Source organism: Prorops nasuta, unplaced genomic scaffold, assembly GCF_024137725.1.
Source record: "Prorops nasuta isolate Cenicafe-Biocafe unplaced genomic scaffold, Cenicafe_Pnas_1.2 PNAS00018, whole genome shotgun sequence".
NCBI classification, from domain to species: domain Eukaryota; kingdom Metazoa; phylum Arthropoda; class Insecta; order Hymenoptera; family Bethylidae; genus Prorops; species Prorops nasuta.
The window spans coordinates 2,115,947-2,133,120 of NW_027116815.1; the positions used below are offsets into that span (position 1 = coordinate 2,115,947).

The 17,174-nt window shown below is 35.8% G+C and overlaps 3 protein-coding genes across 7 annotated transcripts; 1 reads left to right on the plus strand and 2 right to left on the minus strand.

Annotated features, from left to right (window-relative positions):
* Window positions 1-1,220: 1,220 nt before the first annotated feature.
* On the plus strand, window positions 1,221-8,989 carry LOC136779894 (potassium channel subfamily K member 10-like). Of its 3 annotated transcripts, XM_066737819.1 has the most exons (6): window positions 1,221-1,928; window positions 5,258-5,811; window positions 6,974-7,225; window positions 7,344-7,676; window positions 7,757-7,987; window positions 8,066-8,989. In XM_066737819.1, exons 2-6 carry the CDS (start codon window positions 5,442-5,444, stop codon window positions 8,320-8,322), a joined length of 1,443 nt encoding a protein of 480 aa, XP_066593916.1. In that variant the 5' UTR covers window positions 1,221-1,928; window positions 5,258-5,441; the 3' UTR covers window positions 8,323-8,989. The 3 variants fall into 3 exon arrangements, with proteins under 3 accessions (XP_066593916.1, XP_066593915.1, XP_066593917.1); XM_066737818.1 differs by having other exon boundaries at window positions 1,221-5,811; XM_066737820.1 differs by lacking the exon at window positions 1,221-1,928 and having other exon boundaries at window positions 5,621-5,815.
* A 137-nt stretch (window positions 8,990-9,126) lies between these two features.
* Window positions 9,127-12,904, minus strand: LOC136779893 (protein tumorous imaginal discs, mitochondrial-like). Of its 3 annotated transcripts, none has more exons than XM_066737816.1 (6): window positions 11,774-12,904; window positions 11,020-11,480; window positions 10,683-10,946; window positions 10,151-10,595; window positions 9,722-9,832; window positions 9,501-9,642 (listed from the first exon to the last, which is right to left on the minus strand). In XM_066737816.1, the coding sequence occupies exons 1-5, from the start codon at window positions 11,949-11,951 to the stop codon at window positions 9,729-9,731; spliced, it is 1,452 nt and encodes a 483-aa protein (XP_066593913.1). In that variant the 5' UTR covers window positions 11,952-12,904; the 3' UTR covers window positions 9,501-9,642; window positions 9,722-9,728. The 3 variants fall into 3 exon arrangements, with proteins under 3 accessions (XP_066593912.1, XP_066593913.1, XP_066593914.1); XM_066737817.1 differs by having other exon boundaries at window positions 9,517-9,642; window positions 9,725-9,832; XM_066737815.1 differs by lacking the exon at window positions 9,722-9,832 and having other exon boundaries at window positions 9,127-9,642.
* A 151-nt stretch (window positions 12,905-13,055) lies between these two features.
* On the minus strand, window positions 13,056-15,584 carry schlank (ceramide synthase schlank). Its single transcript, XM_066737821.1, has 8 exons — window positions 15,106-15,584; window positions 14,834-15,029; window positions 14,521-14,638; window positions 14,328-14,440; window positions 13,917-14,247; window positions 13,734-13,852; window positions 13,525-13,669; window positions 13,056-13,441 (listed from the first exon to the last, which is right to left on the minus strand). Exons 2-8 carry the CDS (start codon window positions 15,010-15,012, stop codon window positions 13,319-13,321), a joined length of 1,128 nt encoding a protein of 375 aa, XP_066593918.1. The 5' UTR covers window positions 15,013-15,029; window positions 15,106-15,584; the 3' UTR covers window positions 13,056-13,318.
* Between the last annotated feature and the right edge of the window lie 1,590 nt (window positions 15,585-17,174).

Sequence of the window (17,174 nt, forward strand, 5' to 3'; positions counted from 1 at the left end):
GTATAAGGGCGAGCCCAAGAACTTCCGATCGATTTCGCGCAAGCGTCCCAACAATTTTACCTTTACCTACCTTGCGCCTCGTGCTGATCATAGCTGCGATCTGTGACGAGAGAAATTAACGACTTTTGCATCAGAATTCTATCAACTGTTGGTAAAAAAACATCGACACGAAACTTTTTGCAATCCTTTCAAAAGTTTCTCTTGGTACTAGTTGGTACTAATAAAACCACACCTTTATCATCTATGAATCACAGCATATCGAGAAAATACAACAGCTTTATTGAGAAATCTTAATTAATATTAATATATATTTATAAATAAAGTGATGGATACCAATAAAATTATTGTATATAGGAATGTGTAATAAAAACGAGCGATATTTTGTTCAATAAATCTCGCTATTGTCAGACGTTAAAAGGACAATGAAGGGTAAAGATAGAAAATAACCTCCTGTCACGCTATCCATTCAACAAATTACATAGGAGCGTTCTACATTTATATCTAAATTTTAAATTTTCCAATATTCTCTTCTTTAATTACCAAATAAATATAATTATAAATAAAAACACATTTCAAAGAAATAAGAAAACTTTTTAATAGTCATACTTTAGATTTTCATCGAGTAAAGAAATATTTAAAGTTTAATAAACGTAATTTAGCCGCGTCAAAACTCTCTGGCGAGTATCGTGCACTGACGATTAGGAACTCGAAAGAAAATTAAGCGCCAATCAACTTTACCGTGATACGAACCATTGTGTTTCATTCGCCGATTTATAAACCAGGCCAGTAACAAACAAATTCAAACCTGATTTTAAATAACTATAATAAAAACAATTATTAAACGAAGAATCATTTTATTTACGTTGTGTGTATCACAACAACTTGTCCCAATCGAGTAATATGTTTGTGGGGTGAATTTTGGGATACCGAATTGGAGGAGCGTTGATTCTGTTTAAAATCTCATAGAATTTGACAGGAGACCCACGGTTATTGGTAGACCGGGCAAAATCTGCACTTGAGAGTTAATAACGCTTAGGGACTCCGTCATCGATTCTCAAGGCTGTGCTCTAATTTTAGCAGGCGATAGGAGAGGCTAGAAAGAGGGAGAGGGAGAAGGAGAGAGAGAGAGAGAGAGAGGAGAAAAGCATCACAGCCCTCTACAACGCTCTACGCGCCAAATGCATTAACATTCAATTCTCAGAGCCGATGGTGAACGGGAGCATCAGTGCAGGCCAATCGTGCGGTGCATCCAGCTACGCTCGCGCGTCCTCAACTTCCGGTCAATCTTACTTCCGGCTTCCATCAATGATCGCGATCTTGAAAAATGCACTGTAATAACCTAATTAATTCATAGATCATTTTTCAGGAGACTATATTTATCCTTCGCAGCTGTTGTTTAAAATAAAATCATTGATCCTTAGGACTTCACGTTGATTAATATTATTAAATCGTTCAATTAGTTCTGTAACGATTACGGCGCTCGTGCTTAATCCTGAGACAGGCAAACAGTGTTTGAGATTGCTAGTTTTGAATGTTTGTGTGATTTAACGTGGTATTTCCTGGTTGTAAAACTGGCGCTGCTGATCGGGGAACTGGAAAAACAAACGGGGAAGGATTCAATGGAAGGAAAAGCCACGTGTAGTGTCAGTACAGTGCGGCGTTTGATCGTCACGTGTGCGGGAGGGCAGACAGGAAAAATTTATTAATAAAACAAGAGGTGCGTCCGCGACATCGATTCCTAAAGTGCATCAGCCAAAGGTTGAGTCAAATTTGCCGTCGAATAGCAACGTCGAGGCCCATTTATCAGTGTGCTTTGTGCAGTAACAAATGCGATTATAACCGGAAGAATAAACATTTCTATCGTCCAATAACGAAAAGGTCAAGAACGACCGTAAATAAATCACGCAGTTTTCTTTTGTTTATGGAAGGTAATATTTTAATAAATATTCATTCACTTAGAAAAAAGTCCTCTTGGCAAAATGTTTAATAAAATTCTTGAAAATCGTCAGTGAAATTTCGTCAGGAAAATCGAGTTTCCCATTCGGTGCGGGTTTCTTAGTTTTTGTGAGGTTATGAGGCCCTCGGGCCTCGGATTCCAATGTTTCAGTCGAAGCGTCCAGGTGGAGTGATTCATTCTTCATGTTTTTTCAAGATCGTACACGGATCTGGTGATTCGTAGCGGTGAATAATATACGTTTAAAGAGTCATTAACGCTCTGAGGTAACGAGAGTCATATCAGCGATCTACACGAGAGTATACATAATAAAACATTGGTACACTTACAGCGTGAATATTTATGACTGTAATTCGACTCGTTAATCTCGTATTACCAACGACTATTTTTAAGCAACCACCGGAACATTTGCAAGCCGGAAACAGAGAATTCTGAAACATTTGCGTGAAATTTCGCAGGTTTCACATTCTATCTCGATCGAATGTAATTTTAATTTCGACTAGTCGTGCATGATATCCCGTAAAATTTCTCACTAAAATTTTTCAGTTTTCACATTCTCATCTGATTGAATTTAGGATAATTTTGCGGTATTGCTATCGATTTTATGGAGAAGCAATTTTATTTTACAGTTAAATGACTTCTAATAAGAAATGACGCACAGTTTTTAGCAAGACCTCTCTATATAAAATTCATCATTTTTCAGATTCCTTCTGGGTCGAATCTAATTTTAATTTGTATACAACTAAATACTATGTGACCTATAATATTCCGTAAAATTACTCAATGAAATTTTTCAATATTCAGATTCTCTTCCGATCGAATTCAAGGACAATTTTGTAATATTGTTACCAACTCCGTGGAAGTGTAATTTTATTTCCCACGGTTAAATAACTTATTGTGCTAAATCGTGAGGTATATTTTCCACAAGAATTGTCAAAAAAATTTTCTCAGTTTCCATATTTTCTTCTGATTGAGAATAAGACAATTTTTTGATATCCCATGCAACGGAATTTGTACAAGTGTAATTTTATTTTCGACAGTGAAACGACTTCTGCTTAATCGTGACGCATATAATTTTCCACAAATTTTGTTAGTGTCAAATTCTTTCTTGATGTAGCGTATAATTTTAAGTTGGTCAGCTAAGCGTCTTCCACGAAATCGTGACGCATGATTTTCCGCAAGATTTCTCGGGGAATCTAATGCTGAGGAAATTTTGAGAATCTTAAGAGCGCTGGCTCCCTCCATGTCTAATGAGAGTGAATGGCGAATAACGCCAGCAGTCGGATGGATCGGATCAAATTGAAACTGGGCCACGAGGTTTTTGCCCGTTTTGACGCTTTCGTGCTAGTTTCTAGGACGACGCCTGAAGGATAAGTTTGAAAGACGTTGAGTCCTATTAGCCATTTTACATCGTGGAGATGTTCGAGGTGCAAAGTCACGATTCTCTCGACCATAATATTCAATAATCCCAATATTAACTATGGAAATCCAGCAGGATTAAACAAAGCGAGTCACGTGGGGCAGGATTTCTGCAGAGTTAAATGAAGTTTCCAATGATCGATAATCTTGAGGTTAAATAATGGCGGAAAAGATGCCATTCCGTCTAGGGACTAAGCGAAGGTCGGTTACGTTAAGGCTTGGCACGCGTTAGATAACGATAAAGTATAAAGTTAGTCTAAGCGACTGTTTTCACGCTATAAGAAGGAGCGTCGAATTCGCGAATCTTTCCTCGGTTTCCCGCGCGAACTCCGGCAATTGGCCCCTCAGCTAATTAAACAATAATAGATATGCACGTAGCGTCACGAACCTCGAAAATAACTCACTCGGAAATAGGAAGCTACGAGAATAGTGTCCGATACGAACCTATGAATAAACCCTCTATGTGTATATGTATGTGAATGTATATACTACACAGATATAAAATAATGGTAAACCAGTGTCATTTTTCAGTCGTTTGTCATCCAGAACCACTCGCTTCCAATTTTTGCCACTCTTCTCTCTAGCTATATAGCAACGGAGGTATTCTTCCACCAAAAAAATATTTTCTTCTCTTAACAACAAAGATAAAACGTTGAAAATCACGAAGAATTTAATTTTCAAGAATATCCTGTTAGAATGGAGACAAATGGAATTTTATAACAATTATTTAACTCTGTTTGTGTATGTATATGTATACTATATACACACAGTATAGCAATAAACAGCGTCATTTTTCAGTCGTTTGTCATCCAGATCATTCGCTTTGAATTTTCGCCACTCTTCCCTCCAGCTAGCAACAAAGGTATTCTTCTTCTAACAACAAAGATAAAACGCTAAAAGTCACGAGGAATTTAATTCTCAAGAATATCCTATTAGAATGGAGACTGATAGAACTTTATAGCAATTATTAATCTTTCTTTGTGTGTAAGTATGTATGTATACTATACACATACAGTATAACAATAACCAGCGTAATTCTTCAGTCGTTTGTCATCCAGAACCACTCGCTTCCAGTTTTTGCCACTCTTCTCTCTAGTCAGCAACGAAGGTGTTCTTCTATCGAAAAAATGTTTTCTTGTCACAATAAGAAAGACTAAACGCTAAAGATCACGAGGAATTTAATTTTCAAGAACGTCCTATTAGAATCGTAGAGGAATTATCGAGGCTTATTAGAGAGGGGCGTTAATGACTCTGGCCACCTGCTCGACATGTGTTCCTTCGGACTGTCTCCGAGGCGATGATAAACATAGATACATGAAACTTGTAATAGCGTCTTGCCAATACATGAAGAAGCTCGCGACACCTCGGCCAGTCTATTGCAAAATCTCGCCTGGCACTTTTCCTTAAATCACAAACTTGAGAAAACCCCTGAAGATTCTTCTGCATTTAAGAAACACCGCGCGAATGTGAAAATACGAGGGAGCGAGTGACCAGATAATCGACCATGCAGAAGCTTTTCCTCGCAAAAACAGTGAAAAAGCAAATCTCTGTGCGAGGAAAAGTGGCGTTGCGCGATGGAGCGAAGCGCGATTGCAATTTAAACCGCGCTCGAGCATAACGCGTGGTGAAAATTCGAGGTCGATTAATGGTAGACGAGAGACCTTCATTGATCCAGTGGGAAAATCGTCTTGTTTTTAATATAGGAGACCTTCGAAAATTGTCTTGGCAAAGTTTTGCTAGCTGTCTGCTGGCATGAAATTTTAAACAATCTCTATAACAAGCTTGTCGAGATTGTTTAAATTTCGAAGTTCCTATAGAGTATCGATCGCATGAAAATTTTATAATTCAGAGAAGTGTAAACGTTTGAAAAATCTATCGTGACAGGATCGAAAGAACCGAGAGAAGTAATGTGCAGGGACCTAGCAGGGGTTTGGATCGACGCCGGTTGTAATTGAAGAGTCGTAGACGCGTTGAAGGGTTGATAAATGGATGATTGGTGGGGTGGTGTATATATGAAGTGGGTGAGATGTTGTGATCGTTGGCGAAGGTGAAGGGGTGACCTTGATAGATGGAAGTGCCGGTGTTCCCGACGCCACCGGCGCTCGAGGGTGTTCCGGGGACGCTGACGCCGACGCTGACGCCGACGCCGACACCGACGCCAGCGAGAGCGTCGTCGACTCTCGAGCATCTCGCCAGTGACGCTCGGGACGCCAAGTCGTCGAGACGCAACGGCTCGCGTAAGCGACATGCCTTCGAAACTCCCAAGCCGACGACCGGCTACATCAAGAAGCGGCAACGAAGGAACATCGTTCACCCCAGGTTCGGAAAACCAGCTCTCAAAACACGCGTCACCGAGCTTAGACTCAGTATGACCGAGCGCAGGACCAACGAAGATGACGAAGATGACGAGGACGACAACGATGTCGTCTGTGCTATTGGTGGGTACGATAATTTTTTTTTCTATTTTATTACACGCTCTCGCGATAACGCTACACAACTATCAATACCGACGGCTCTTAACGTCGTACGATTTGTCACCGACCAGTTTCCCTTGAACATTATTATTCCACCCTGATGCTTATCGCTCCTGCAAAAATATTCTTGTACCACTCGGTTCTCCAAAAGCGTTCGCCACTCGTTCTCCAAACTTTCCTCGCTTTCCTACACTCTTCTCTCCGTCCTTCGACCCTCGCGTGATAACTTGCTTTTCAAAGTTTCTAATTTCATAATGTTTATAGTGTATATTTAGTGGTAATGTAGTACACACTTTGGTGGTATTTCATGTGATCGATACACTTGCCATTTGTTTCTCGATAAATGACAGTCGCTCTAGCTCCGCGTGAATATTATTCGGTGTGCCAGAAACGTGTAAATAATATAATGATTTTGTGTACTAGAATGTATATGCAGGTCACGGTACATCGATAAGGGAAAACATGTTGCCCGTTCATTAAGTAATAGACTGGTTACATTTTACAGTTGTGTGATTTTCTCTCTGATGAATTTTTAAGGCTTTCGATCATTAGGTGTGTTACATATTACTCATCTTTCTCTATAAGTTATTACTTTCTGTGTGTATATTTGTAACAGTTACGGTTTCTGTGATAAAAATCTGAGGAAGAAATTTTCTTGTTGTTCTGCAGATTGACAGGTAAAACGTGAAAGTTCACAGCCATTTTTGTTGCTTTGCTTGTAAATATTCGATGGACATAAAACGCTTTACTATGTAGAAGTAGAATCGATTTTGCACATGACAGTTTTATTCGTTGAGGAAACTTCACGACTCGATACGAACTTGAAACGTTGAACTTTTCCCCTCGGCAAGTTGAATCGGATTTACTGGTGGTATACGTGTCCATAAGGAAGAGGAACTAAGTCTTTGCATTTTTAAACATTCGAAACATCCGCCTTAAAGCTTGCAAGCTTATCGCAATAGTCATCTTATCGTGCCATCGATCATGTTCCAGCACCAGTCGATATTAGAAATGAGAAGCTTTCTCTTTTTGTTGTTTCAATCGCTATTATTGATTGTCCCAATAAAGGGACGGTATCGATTTCCCTAGGATCTAATTTTAAATTGATATCATCGAATATTTGCAGATACGCCAACTACGATTTCTGAAGAAATATCTCCGTCGTTCAGGAATGGCATTAATTCGTTGGCAGAAAAGAAGCCGCAGTCGAAGACCTCGGGCACGCAGACAATCGTTGGTCAATTGTTTCGATTAAGGGTGCTGCCTTCGCTGAAGGACATCGTCGACGAAGAAAACGCCAATTCCGTGGATCAAAAGAGATGCTCCGGATGCTGGAGGCACCTGAGGCTTCTCGGTAGATTGGCTCTCTGCCAGTTTGGTGGGTCTAATTACTTATTCAAATTTATAAACCGTGAAAGATAGTCGAAGGATTCTTAAAAATAGCTGGAGCACTTTGGCTATGAGATTTTGATCGGTGAATGCTCGATGAATCGTAGGATTGGCGTGGCTGTTGAGCATCTGGGCGATGGCAGGTGCAGCTGCCTTTTGCGCTACGGAGGGTCCACGGGAACGTGAACAGGTCGTCGAGTTGAAGGACATGCAGCGTGACCTCGCAGTAGGTTTAGCCATGGAACTTCGTCAACTCCGCACCGAACAAGATCAGGACGTGGAACCTCTGTGGAGCAACAAAGTCCGTCAATACGTCGCTAAACACGAGAAGCTGTTGTTGGTAGCGGTCAGTTCCGGTTACGGCGAGGGCGGAAACGATGGACAGCTTTGGACATTCCCCGGAAGTGTTCTTTTCGCGATCTCAATTTTAACAACGCTCGGTACTCCAAGCACTTTCATTAGGATATTTACCTGTTTTCCAATCGTCTCGAATAATGATTTAAAAATTCCGATTATTCAGGTTTCGGAGCACCAGTTCCACGCACAAATGCTGGTCGTACAGTGGCGGTAGTTTTCGCTGCTATTGGAATACCAGCCCACTTCCTGCTGATCATGAATTTGGGTATATTGCTGGCGGTGAAACTGCAAAAGTTCGCCATTGTCAGGAGCTGTAGGAAGAAGGGCATCTCCGAGCCGAATTACCCCTTGCCGATACCAAGATGGGTGAAAGCCGTTCCCTTCGTTAGTATAGGTCCGTGTGATCTTCTACGAATCATGTAAAAATTATCAATTTTATATTCATTGATTAATACTTTTTTTATTTTTTCAGTTATCTATTACACCATAGGAATTTTGGGCTTTGGTATAGCCAGATCCAGACCACTGTCGGCTAGTGTACTTTTTCCCTTGGATTTCACAGCAGCCGGTGGATTATCGACCACTAGAGGCTACGTAAGAATATTGTACGGTCTTTATCTCGAAGGAGCAGTTACTTTAGCCGCAATAGTAGTTGCTGTCCTACGTGTCTCAGCTACGCAAAGCTTTACCAACATCGGTCTCAAATACGGCCTGCTAATCGAGGCTTGATCTCCACTGCAAAAATAAAACAAAATCGTTCAAAGCAATTGTAGTAAGATTTTTATTTGCCCACTTGAAACATTTTGCATAAAAAAAGTTACAACAATATACTATAGCATATAAAAAGACGAAACAAAAGCTATTTGATTTGTTAACATTCTACTCTCATAAAGCTAGCTTATAATGCAAAACTTCTCTTTTTGATGCTACTCAATATGATAGATAATAACAAGTTTTCACTATATACATTGTAATAAGCATTTCATTAATTCATATCCACACACTGTCAAACCAATTAAAAATTATTGGCAAGCATCGATACGTTTATATATAAACTTGTTCAGCTTTTCTTGTGTTAAATCTCTTGACAAAAGAACTACATAAATTACAGACTCATAAGATACTTATTTTATTTCTATAACCTTATAGATTTAAAAAATACCTTACAACGGAAACGTTTATTTAAACAATTGTAAATAGAATTTTATATTAAAGTTATCTTTGTATGCTTTATTTTTACATAAAATTTAGTTAAAAATATTTGAATGTATATTTATCGAAAGAATTAATGTATGTAAACCGAAATAACGAAAAGCCTAAATTAGAGTTAGACATTAGTCAATGATCTTTGAACATTGAATGTTTAAAGCAATAAAGATAGTCTATCCTCTAAGTAGTTTTGGCGTTTATTTTGTACCATGCACTACTGAAACGATAATAGGATCAGGTAACCAAAATAAGAAAGCTTTAACACTTTTAACTTTACAAATAATAATTACTATTTATAGTTATGCTTAATCTTTACACTTTATAGCTACAAACTGCTAAAATTAAACGAATTCTAGAATATTTTGTCCAGTTACGATAATGTAGTAATCGTATAAAGTATAAATTAAAATTTGTTCATCAATAATCAGCGATCAAAATGTAAAAGAGTGCTTTTCTATATTAGCCATTTATTAATTTTATCAAATATATCGCTGCATTGAATCTATTGTCTGATGAAAAAGAAGATTTTTTTTATAACAACTTCCGATTTATTAAAATTCATAAAACTAGTAATGGTACCTAGCATAAATATACATCTATTGGTATCTATTACGATTTATTTTCATGACATTTTCTGACGTTTTTTTTCAGCTTTTGCATCTTGTTTGGTTTGTGTCGTTTTCGATCTATTTTCATTGTTACATGTTTCTACGCCGCCTTGAGGTCTATCACCCGGATGATTTTCACTTTCAGCTAGTTTTTTCGTAGCTGGTTTTTCACCTAATGCTAATCGTATCGCTTCCATTAATTCGAAAGGCTCAACATAGCATCGTTTTGTGCCTGAAATTAAAACAATTGTACTGTTAGTTTCTTATTAGCTTATAATTAATTTACCCAGGTTAGCAATTACTTCACTTACTACAGTTTTACCCAAATATAGCTCTTTTAATTTTAGTAAGGAGACCATCGTCCCTAGATTTTTGATCTTCGTCATTGTCGTCACTTGATTCGCGCTCTTGCTTCCGCGGACCTTAAAAATAATCCAATTTCAAATGAAAAACAAAAATATACATATTTGTCATATAAATATTTTTGTTAGATGCTATGTAAACCAATTACATCATCGCACCTCAATGAAACAACAAGAAGTATGTAATCAAATTTATTTAATAAGGAGTCACAGATACACGTGAGAAAATTCGAACACACAAAAGCTTGAAAACTATTACGCGTCAGAAAGGGACGATTGTCTCATAAATTACTCAAATTAACGTACAACACAATTAAACTTAAAAGAATAATTTAGTTGTACTCATTTAAAAAAGTTAGTCTTATTATCTTCTCTTACCATCATTTTTATATGTTATGCCATTTATACTGCCAGTTGTATTATCTTCAAGTTCAGCATATGTCAATAGTAATGCCTTTTGCTTTTCTGTTAGATAGGTAGGAGATATTATTTTAATGTGTACATAATGATCACCATGGCCTAAGGTATTGACCCTCTTTAATCCTTTCCCAGTTAATCGTATTTTCGAATGCGAGGAGGTCCCTGGTCGAATTTGTATAGTGTGATCCTCATAAACTCCCTCGATTCTTATTGAACCTCCTAAAGCTGCTTGCGACAGTGATATGCTAGCATCCGTGTGCACATCAGGACCATCCCGACGGAAATATTTTGATTTTTCTACTCGGAATGTTACAAATACTTCCTTCTTGCCTACACTAATCCGAATTGTTTGCCCCTCTTCAACACCAGCTGGAACAGGAACTATTACCTTTTTCCTCATTACCTAATAAATGTTTTAAAGTAATTATTTTTTTTTTTCAAAAAAATTGGTCATTTTTATTCATTAAGATGATTATTAAAATTCACTTACCACTTGACCTTTAGTATGGCATTCTGGACAAGGGTATTTGATGTACTCCTTTTTACCATGACAATAACGACAAGTTGAACGCATTACAAATGGACCAGTTGTCATTGTTTCCATTCCAGTTCCATTACAATATGTGCATGGAAGTGGAGCATAACCAGGGGCACACCGATTCCCATTACACATAGGACAAACATCTACTACATTTAACTCAATTTCTTTATTTACTCCTCTTGCTGCTTGAGAAAATGTCAAGTTCATGATTACCTATCATTTGAAAATAATATAAAAATTCTTATCACCATTTAGCTAAATATTAGACTAATGAATGCTTTAATACCTCTTGAGCTGCTCCATAACCAAATTTACTAGATGCATAGTCATCAAAATCTCCAAAATCGCTACCTTTAAAAGCATCACCAAATATTTTCCTGAACAGTTCTTCAGGATTGACATTGGATTTAAATTCCCAGGATTGATTAAATCCTTGGGCTCCTTGCTTTGAACCCATTCCCATTTGCTCTGACGTGGCTCCCCAAGTGTCATACTCTTTCCTTTTGGTCTCATCACTAAGTACTTCATATGCTTCAGAAACTTCCTGGAATTTTTTGCCAGCATTGGGATCACCCTTATTTGTGTCAGGATGGTATTTCTTGGCCAACTCGTAGTAAGCTTTCTTAATATCTTTGGTAGATGAGTTTTTTGAAATTCCCAAAATTTCATAATAATTACGTCTAGGAGCTAAGGATCTATTTGTTAAATGGAGCAACCTTCGTGGCTGCGATAATTTCTGAGTAAAGCCTAAAATAACAAGATAAAAATATTGACCCTTCTTTTGAACGATAGATGGACAGTAATGAGCTCCTAAATCTTTTTTAATGCTTAATAATCGTTTACACGCGACATGATTTTTTAGGTTATTTTCGTTTCTGGGACATAATGGCATATTACGCAAATAACAGTTATGTAAGGTAGAAAAATTCAATTGATATTGAAACATGGAATTTCGTAACTTTGTCATTAAGAACTTAAGTTTCTAGAAAAGACTCTTCACTAAATATCTATATACTCAGATAGAGAAGTGTATACATTACGTTTTTCATATTTTCCGTCCTTCCAGGTAGTTGTGGCAAATGCTACTCTAGTAAAACTACGATGACCAAAATTAAACTGTTGCAAAACATTGCACGGTAGTTTGTTAAATTTAAATGTAATAAAACTAATGCTTTTTGGCCTAAAAATTGTTACCAGTCCCTTACCGGTCGCCATCATGTATGAAAGACCGCATGGCCTGTAAGAAATGTCACGTGATCAAATCTAAATAGAAAATCAGAAGAAATTTCAAGAAATATTCACAAGCCAGTAAGAACGAGTGACGAGTGTGACGAGTAACGAGTTACGACCAGATGACGCAAAATTGCAAAAGGCCCGCCGTCCCAAGGCTCAAGGAACTCATTTAACATTTTTATTTTATTATTCTTGACAAACAATGAAACTAGCTATTCAATTGAACCACTTATAACATTTATTGTAAATTATAACTATATATTGTCTATATTACAAAAATGCTTATATTTTATGGAAATTCATATATGCCATAACCTTATTTGAATAGAAATCACACAACGATACGTCAAACTTTATGACAAAAATAATTTTATGTGGATAATGATTTATATCTTTAAGAATTTAATATTCGTAGTATAATTTTTCAAAAAAATTATCTACATACAAATGGTACATCTTAAATTTTATTAATAGCTGTAATAGTTAAATACTGCTTATTACTTTAATATCTGACTTTGTACTATAAAAATATTATCAAATACAGTACAAGAGGTTAAAGTAGCGCAAAAAATACAACAGAAATGCGATAAATCTTAATTATCGGCACACATTAGTCGAGCGTAGTAATCTTTTGTACTCTTGCACGCTATGCGGCTGCTTTCTTATCTTCAATCACAAGTAACATGGCTAACAAGCATTCAGTCATATTTTTTAAGGAAGGATAGTAAAAAAAAAAAGAAAAAAAAACTAAGCCGAATCAACAGAAATATTTTTCTCTTGTATTTCTTATTTGTAGCTTCGGAACGCAACGATTAATACCAATAAAGTAATAATAACTAATAAATAAAAATAGTTTAAAAAACCATATGAATAAAAGTTAATAATTTTGAAAATACTTTGGTCCACTCCTATCTTAACTAAACTTTCAAGATTCATTTACTTTAACAATTACATTAACTTTAAATAATAATATATCTATATAAGTGTATATAAATAATAAAATTTAATGAGAAGAATGACTTGTTCTTTTTGTCGGTTCTTTTAATCTTACTTAGCTTTAACCATTAGTTGAAAATTTGGTATAGCAAATAGAAAAATGCTTTTTTTTAATGTTACACAAAAGCATTATGATGCTTTCAGAATTAACTCTAGCAGTAAAGAAAATATGCACTCTTAACAGAATACATGCAATACGACAATATTTTTGCATTATAATTAGAATTTTCCTTTATATTACTAATCTCAAGGCCATAGTAAATTTTCTTTTATGTAATTAGCGCCTTTATCATGAACATTAATAGTTTCACCTTGATAAATTTCAATAACACATTTTCTATCTAAGACGCGCCTCATTACTGTACTTTTTGCCGTGAATTTTGCTTGTTGGCATGGCTGGCTGTATGATTGAGAGGAGCATTATTAATTGAAGCATCTGAAACATCATCGCTGCTATTGCTGCGTATGTCACCTTCCATCTAAAATTATTAGTACTCATATTCAATAACTTAGCTCCAATATATTATAACAATTATTACTCTTGTACTTTTTCGTTACGTACCTGCCCCGCGTTAAATGCGTTATACGCTATTTTAAGAATAAGCCATGTCCATATTGCATGAAGGAACAATAGGAGAATTAGCAATGAATTAAATATGTAATATGCAGGGAACATTGGTACCAGTTTAGGCGCTTCAATAGATGTACTATAACATAATAGATATTTTAGGCTCATATGATAGACAAATTTTACAAAACTGTTCTACGTACCTGTAAATTATCCAAAATGGATAGATTCCAATGCGTGTAACAATCCATAAAAGTGTAAAAATGACAAATATAAAATCACATAGTTTTTGGTAATTGGCATATTTGGCCATTTTTGCTGCCTGGATAAATTATTTTACAATTAGTTGACAGTAAAATTTGAAGAAAAATAAAAAACATAATTACCTCTAAGAAAATATCTGCACAATCGTGGACTAGTAAAACCAAAGAACCTATCCTTGTTAAATTGCCAACCCAGGAGAAACACATTAGTACAATTGTAGCTATATGATGTATAAACATTTGCCAAAAATCTTTTCGCTTTACATCAAAAAACTGTGAAAAACTTAAGGACCAATAGAATGCCATTGAGATCATATAATACCACCAAATATCACTGGTAACTGGGTGGTATGGATAATTATAATAACAATTATTGATATCCCACAGCCAAGATTTGTCCCATAAAATTACAATTCCAAAAATAAATGAATACGTATAATAAGTCCACCTCCAACTAAAACAAAGTAAAGTATCCTTCTAGTCATTGTATTTACATTATCTTCACCATTGGTTTTGTTTTCAAAATAAACTCACCATGTTTCACAAAACTTTGTTAAAGTAGAGGGTTTATCTTGCGAACGACGTAACCTAAGCCATCTTTCTACTTGTCTTTCAGACCAATCTAATTGCTTAGCCAATCCAATTATCTTCAAAAAATTATATAAAAACAAATTAGTTGTTACAAAAGTTAAAATAACTAACTAACTTTAATAAATAAAAAAAGCACCTGGTTATATTTGATTTTTTTACCCATATATGCCTTTTCTAAGATCTCATTAGAAGGCGCTTGTTTTGTTCTCGTATATTTAATGCCAACAGACTTTCCAAAAGGAGCAAAGCAATACCTATAGCAAAAGAGAATAAAAAGAGAATAATACTATTATTACATAAAAAAAAATGAAGTAATAAACGTGTATTAAAGAGAATTTCCTTATCTTATTTTTACCAATACCACTAAGTCTAATTATTTATCATTAGAGAAAGACCAAATTTTAGTATAACTTGTTATTAAGGCAAATGCCATTAAGAATAATTGTCACCTTTCAAGAGCATATCTAATGCCCAGAAGAACAAATGCCATAGGCAAAGGATATATTAAATGTAAATGGTTCGCATATTGGTTTTCCGAAGTTGGCTTAATGTCATCCCACGTTATGTTAGGAGGTAACCAAATATCCGGCGACCAAAAAGCCGCAGAAATGTTGTTGAGGATGTTCATTACTGATGAATCTGCAACTGAATATTTTCAATAGTTCGTAAGGCTTTCTAACCAAATACATCGAAGCACTACTTAACACTACTCAGTACTCACAATATCAAACTACCTTGGCATCTATTCAACCAATATCTTCCTAGTTTCTACGACGCTGCCGCCCGCTACTCGAGACCACTACTTAGTTACTCACCGCATCTGCGTGTGTACCAGTATGTGTGCGTGTATTACAGCGTACTGTTACTGTATACTTAAGTACGTTTGTAAAGGAGTATTAAAGCCCTGATTAAGGCAAGGGAAGTATAGGTGTTGATAGTTTGGTAGTAGTATTCAACAAGAATTCGATTGAATGAAATCACAGAAAGGTGCCCGCCCACACTACTACGACTATACCACCTACATCAACTCACAAACTGTCTTTTCACCCCGGAGCCGCCTAGAACTTTGTCTGATTTACTCGATAGAAAAAGTAGGAAATTAAAAGGAAATGTGTTCCATCAAATTTCCTTACGCTGACTGTACATAAAGTAGAAAGTTCATAACTGACTTACTGGCTGTAGTTAATAATAATAACGCTAATTGTACTTTTGAACATTATAATTCCTTTCTTATATCTTAATTGTTATCTGCATATAGCCAACGAAAACCGATAGCCGATAAGCTCTCAACGGCCTAAAATCTGAATTCTAGATCAGCGGATCAGTCTAAATCCCTTGGATCAACAGCCTGATATACTTAAGATTTGTAATCTTATTACATGTGTGTGTGATCGATAATATATATATATATATATATATATATATATATAACTCTAATAGTGTTGCATACTACGCTACAGACATACCAGACTCACATAGACGAGAGTCGTAGAGACTACTATCTTATAGCCCTTAACAGTTGAATCTAGAAATATAATATAAAAAATTAAATATATACTTTTTTTTAGTTTTAGTTATACATATAATTTCTAGCAGCACTACCAATGTGATTTATTATATAATAATAGTTATGGAACACGCATTGCATACATTCCCTGAAAAGAATGATATACGATCAAATAAAAATAGAGAAACATATTTGAATACGTATAAAGCGTTTAGATTATGATACTTTGAAGCTTGTTTAGGCGATAAAAGAAGTCCAAGGATTACTAAAGCCAGAGTAGGCATTGATCTATTATTATCTATCATTGCTGTAAGGGACATTTATTAGAAAGCTCGTCATGTTTTTTTGTCGATCGTCTGAATAATGTAGGTCGTATAAAATAAACTGCATGAAATTTTATTTTGTCACAATTTTGCTTAAAATACAAAATCTATAATAAAAACATTATATTTTAACATAGCTAAAATTGCGTTTAAATATATATTTTATAAATTACGAAACCAGCTAGAGAGATTTCATATTGCTAGTCAGCTGAGCGCGCGATAAAATAAATGACGTCGCATGAGTGACGCATAACAAATATTTTCGTTAAGGTACATATATACATACATATACAGTGGGAAATTGTTTCGTGTTTCAACTATAGTGTAGGCCATGTTCCAGAATTCACTGCCAGTACTGCGCGAATATCCTTTCTGTCTTCTTTCAATGCTTCATTAGCTGTGTTTCATTTAGCAAAAAGTTGCTACACTTTTTACACTTTGTGCACTTTTTAAGGTGTCAACTTATACAATGGACAAAGACAGAAATGCGGAAAATGTAGAAAGTGTTAAAAGTGTAGATAAATAAAACACAGCTATTATTGACGAAGAATAACGAGTCCGCAATATTGGCAGTGAATTTTGGAACACATCAATAGTATTAATTTTCATGTAAAATACAGAGTGAAGTAAGCCGAACCAAACACGAATCATGTTTCCGCTGTGTGTGAGTGAACAATATACCAAGAGAATATCGCTGCCCCCTCTCTTCCCCGTTTACAAAAGTCATCACTGTAATATTCTGTAAGGCAATTCTGTAACTCTTATTATCAACAAATTTCGGTATCGTTAGGTCAAAGTTAACGACAAAAATCGGTACATGTAATCAGAAATGTATATCTATTTCGATGTCGATCCGCACCGATACAAAGGCCCGTACCATTAAACGGAACTTAAGCTTAATGCTGTCTTCGCTAATATCAAGGTTTCTCTTAACCTTCGATACTTGCTTTAGTTTGGTCT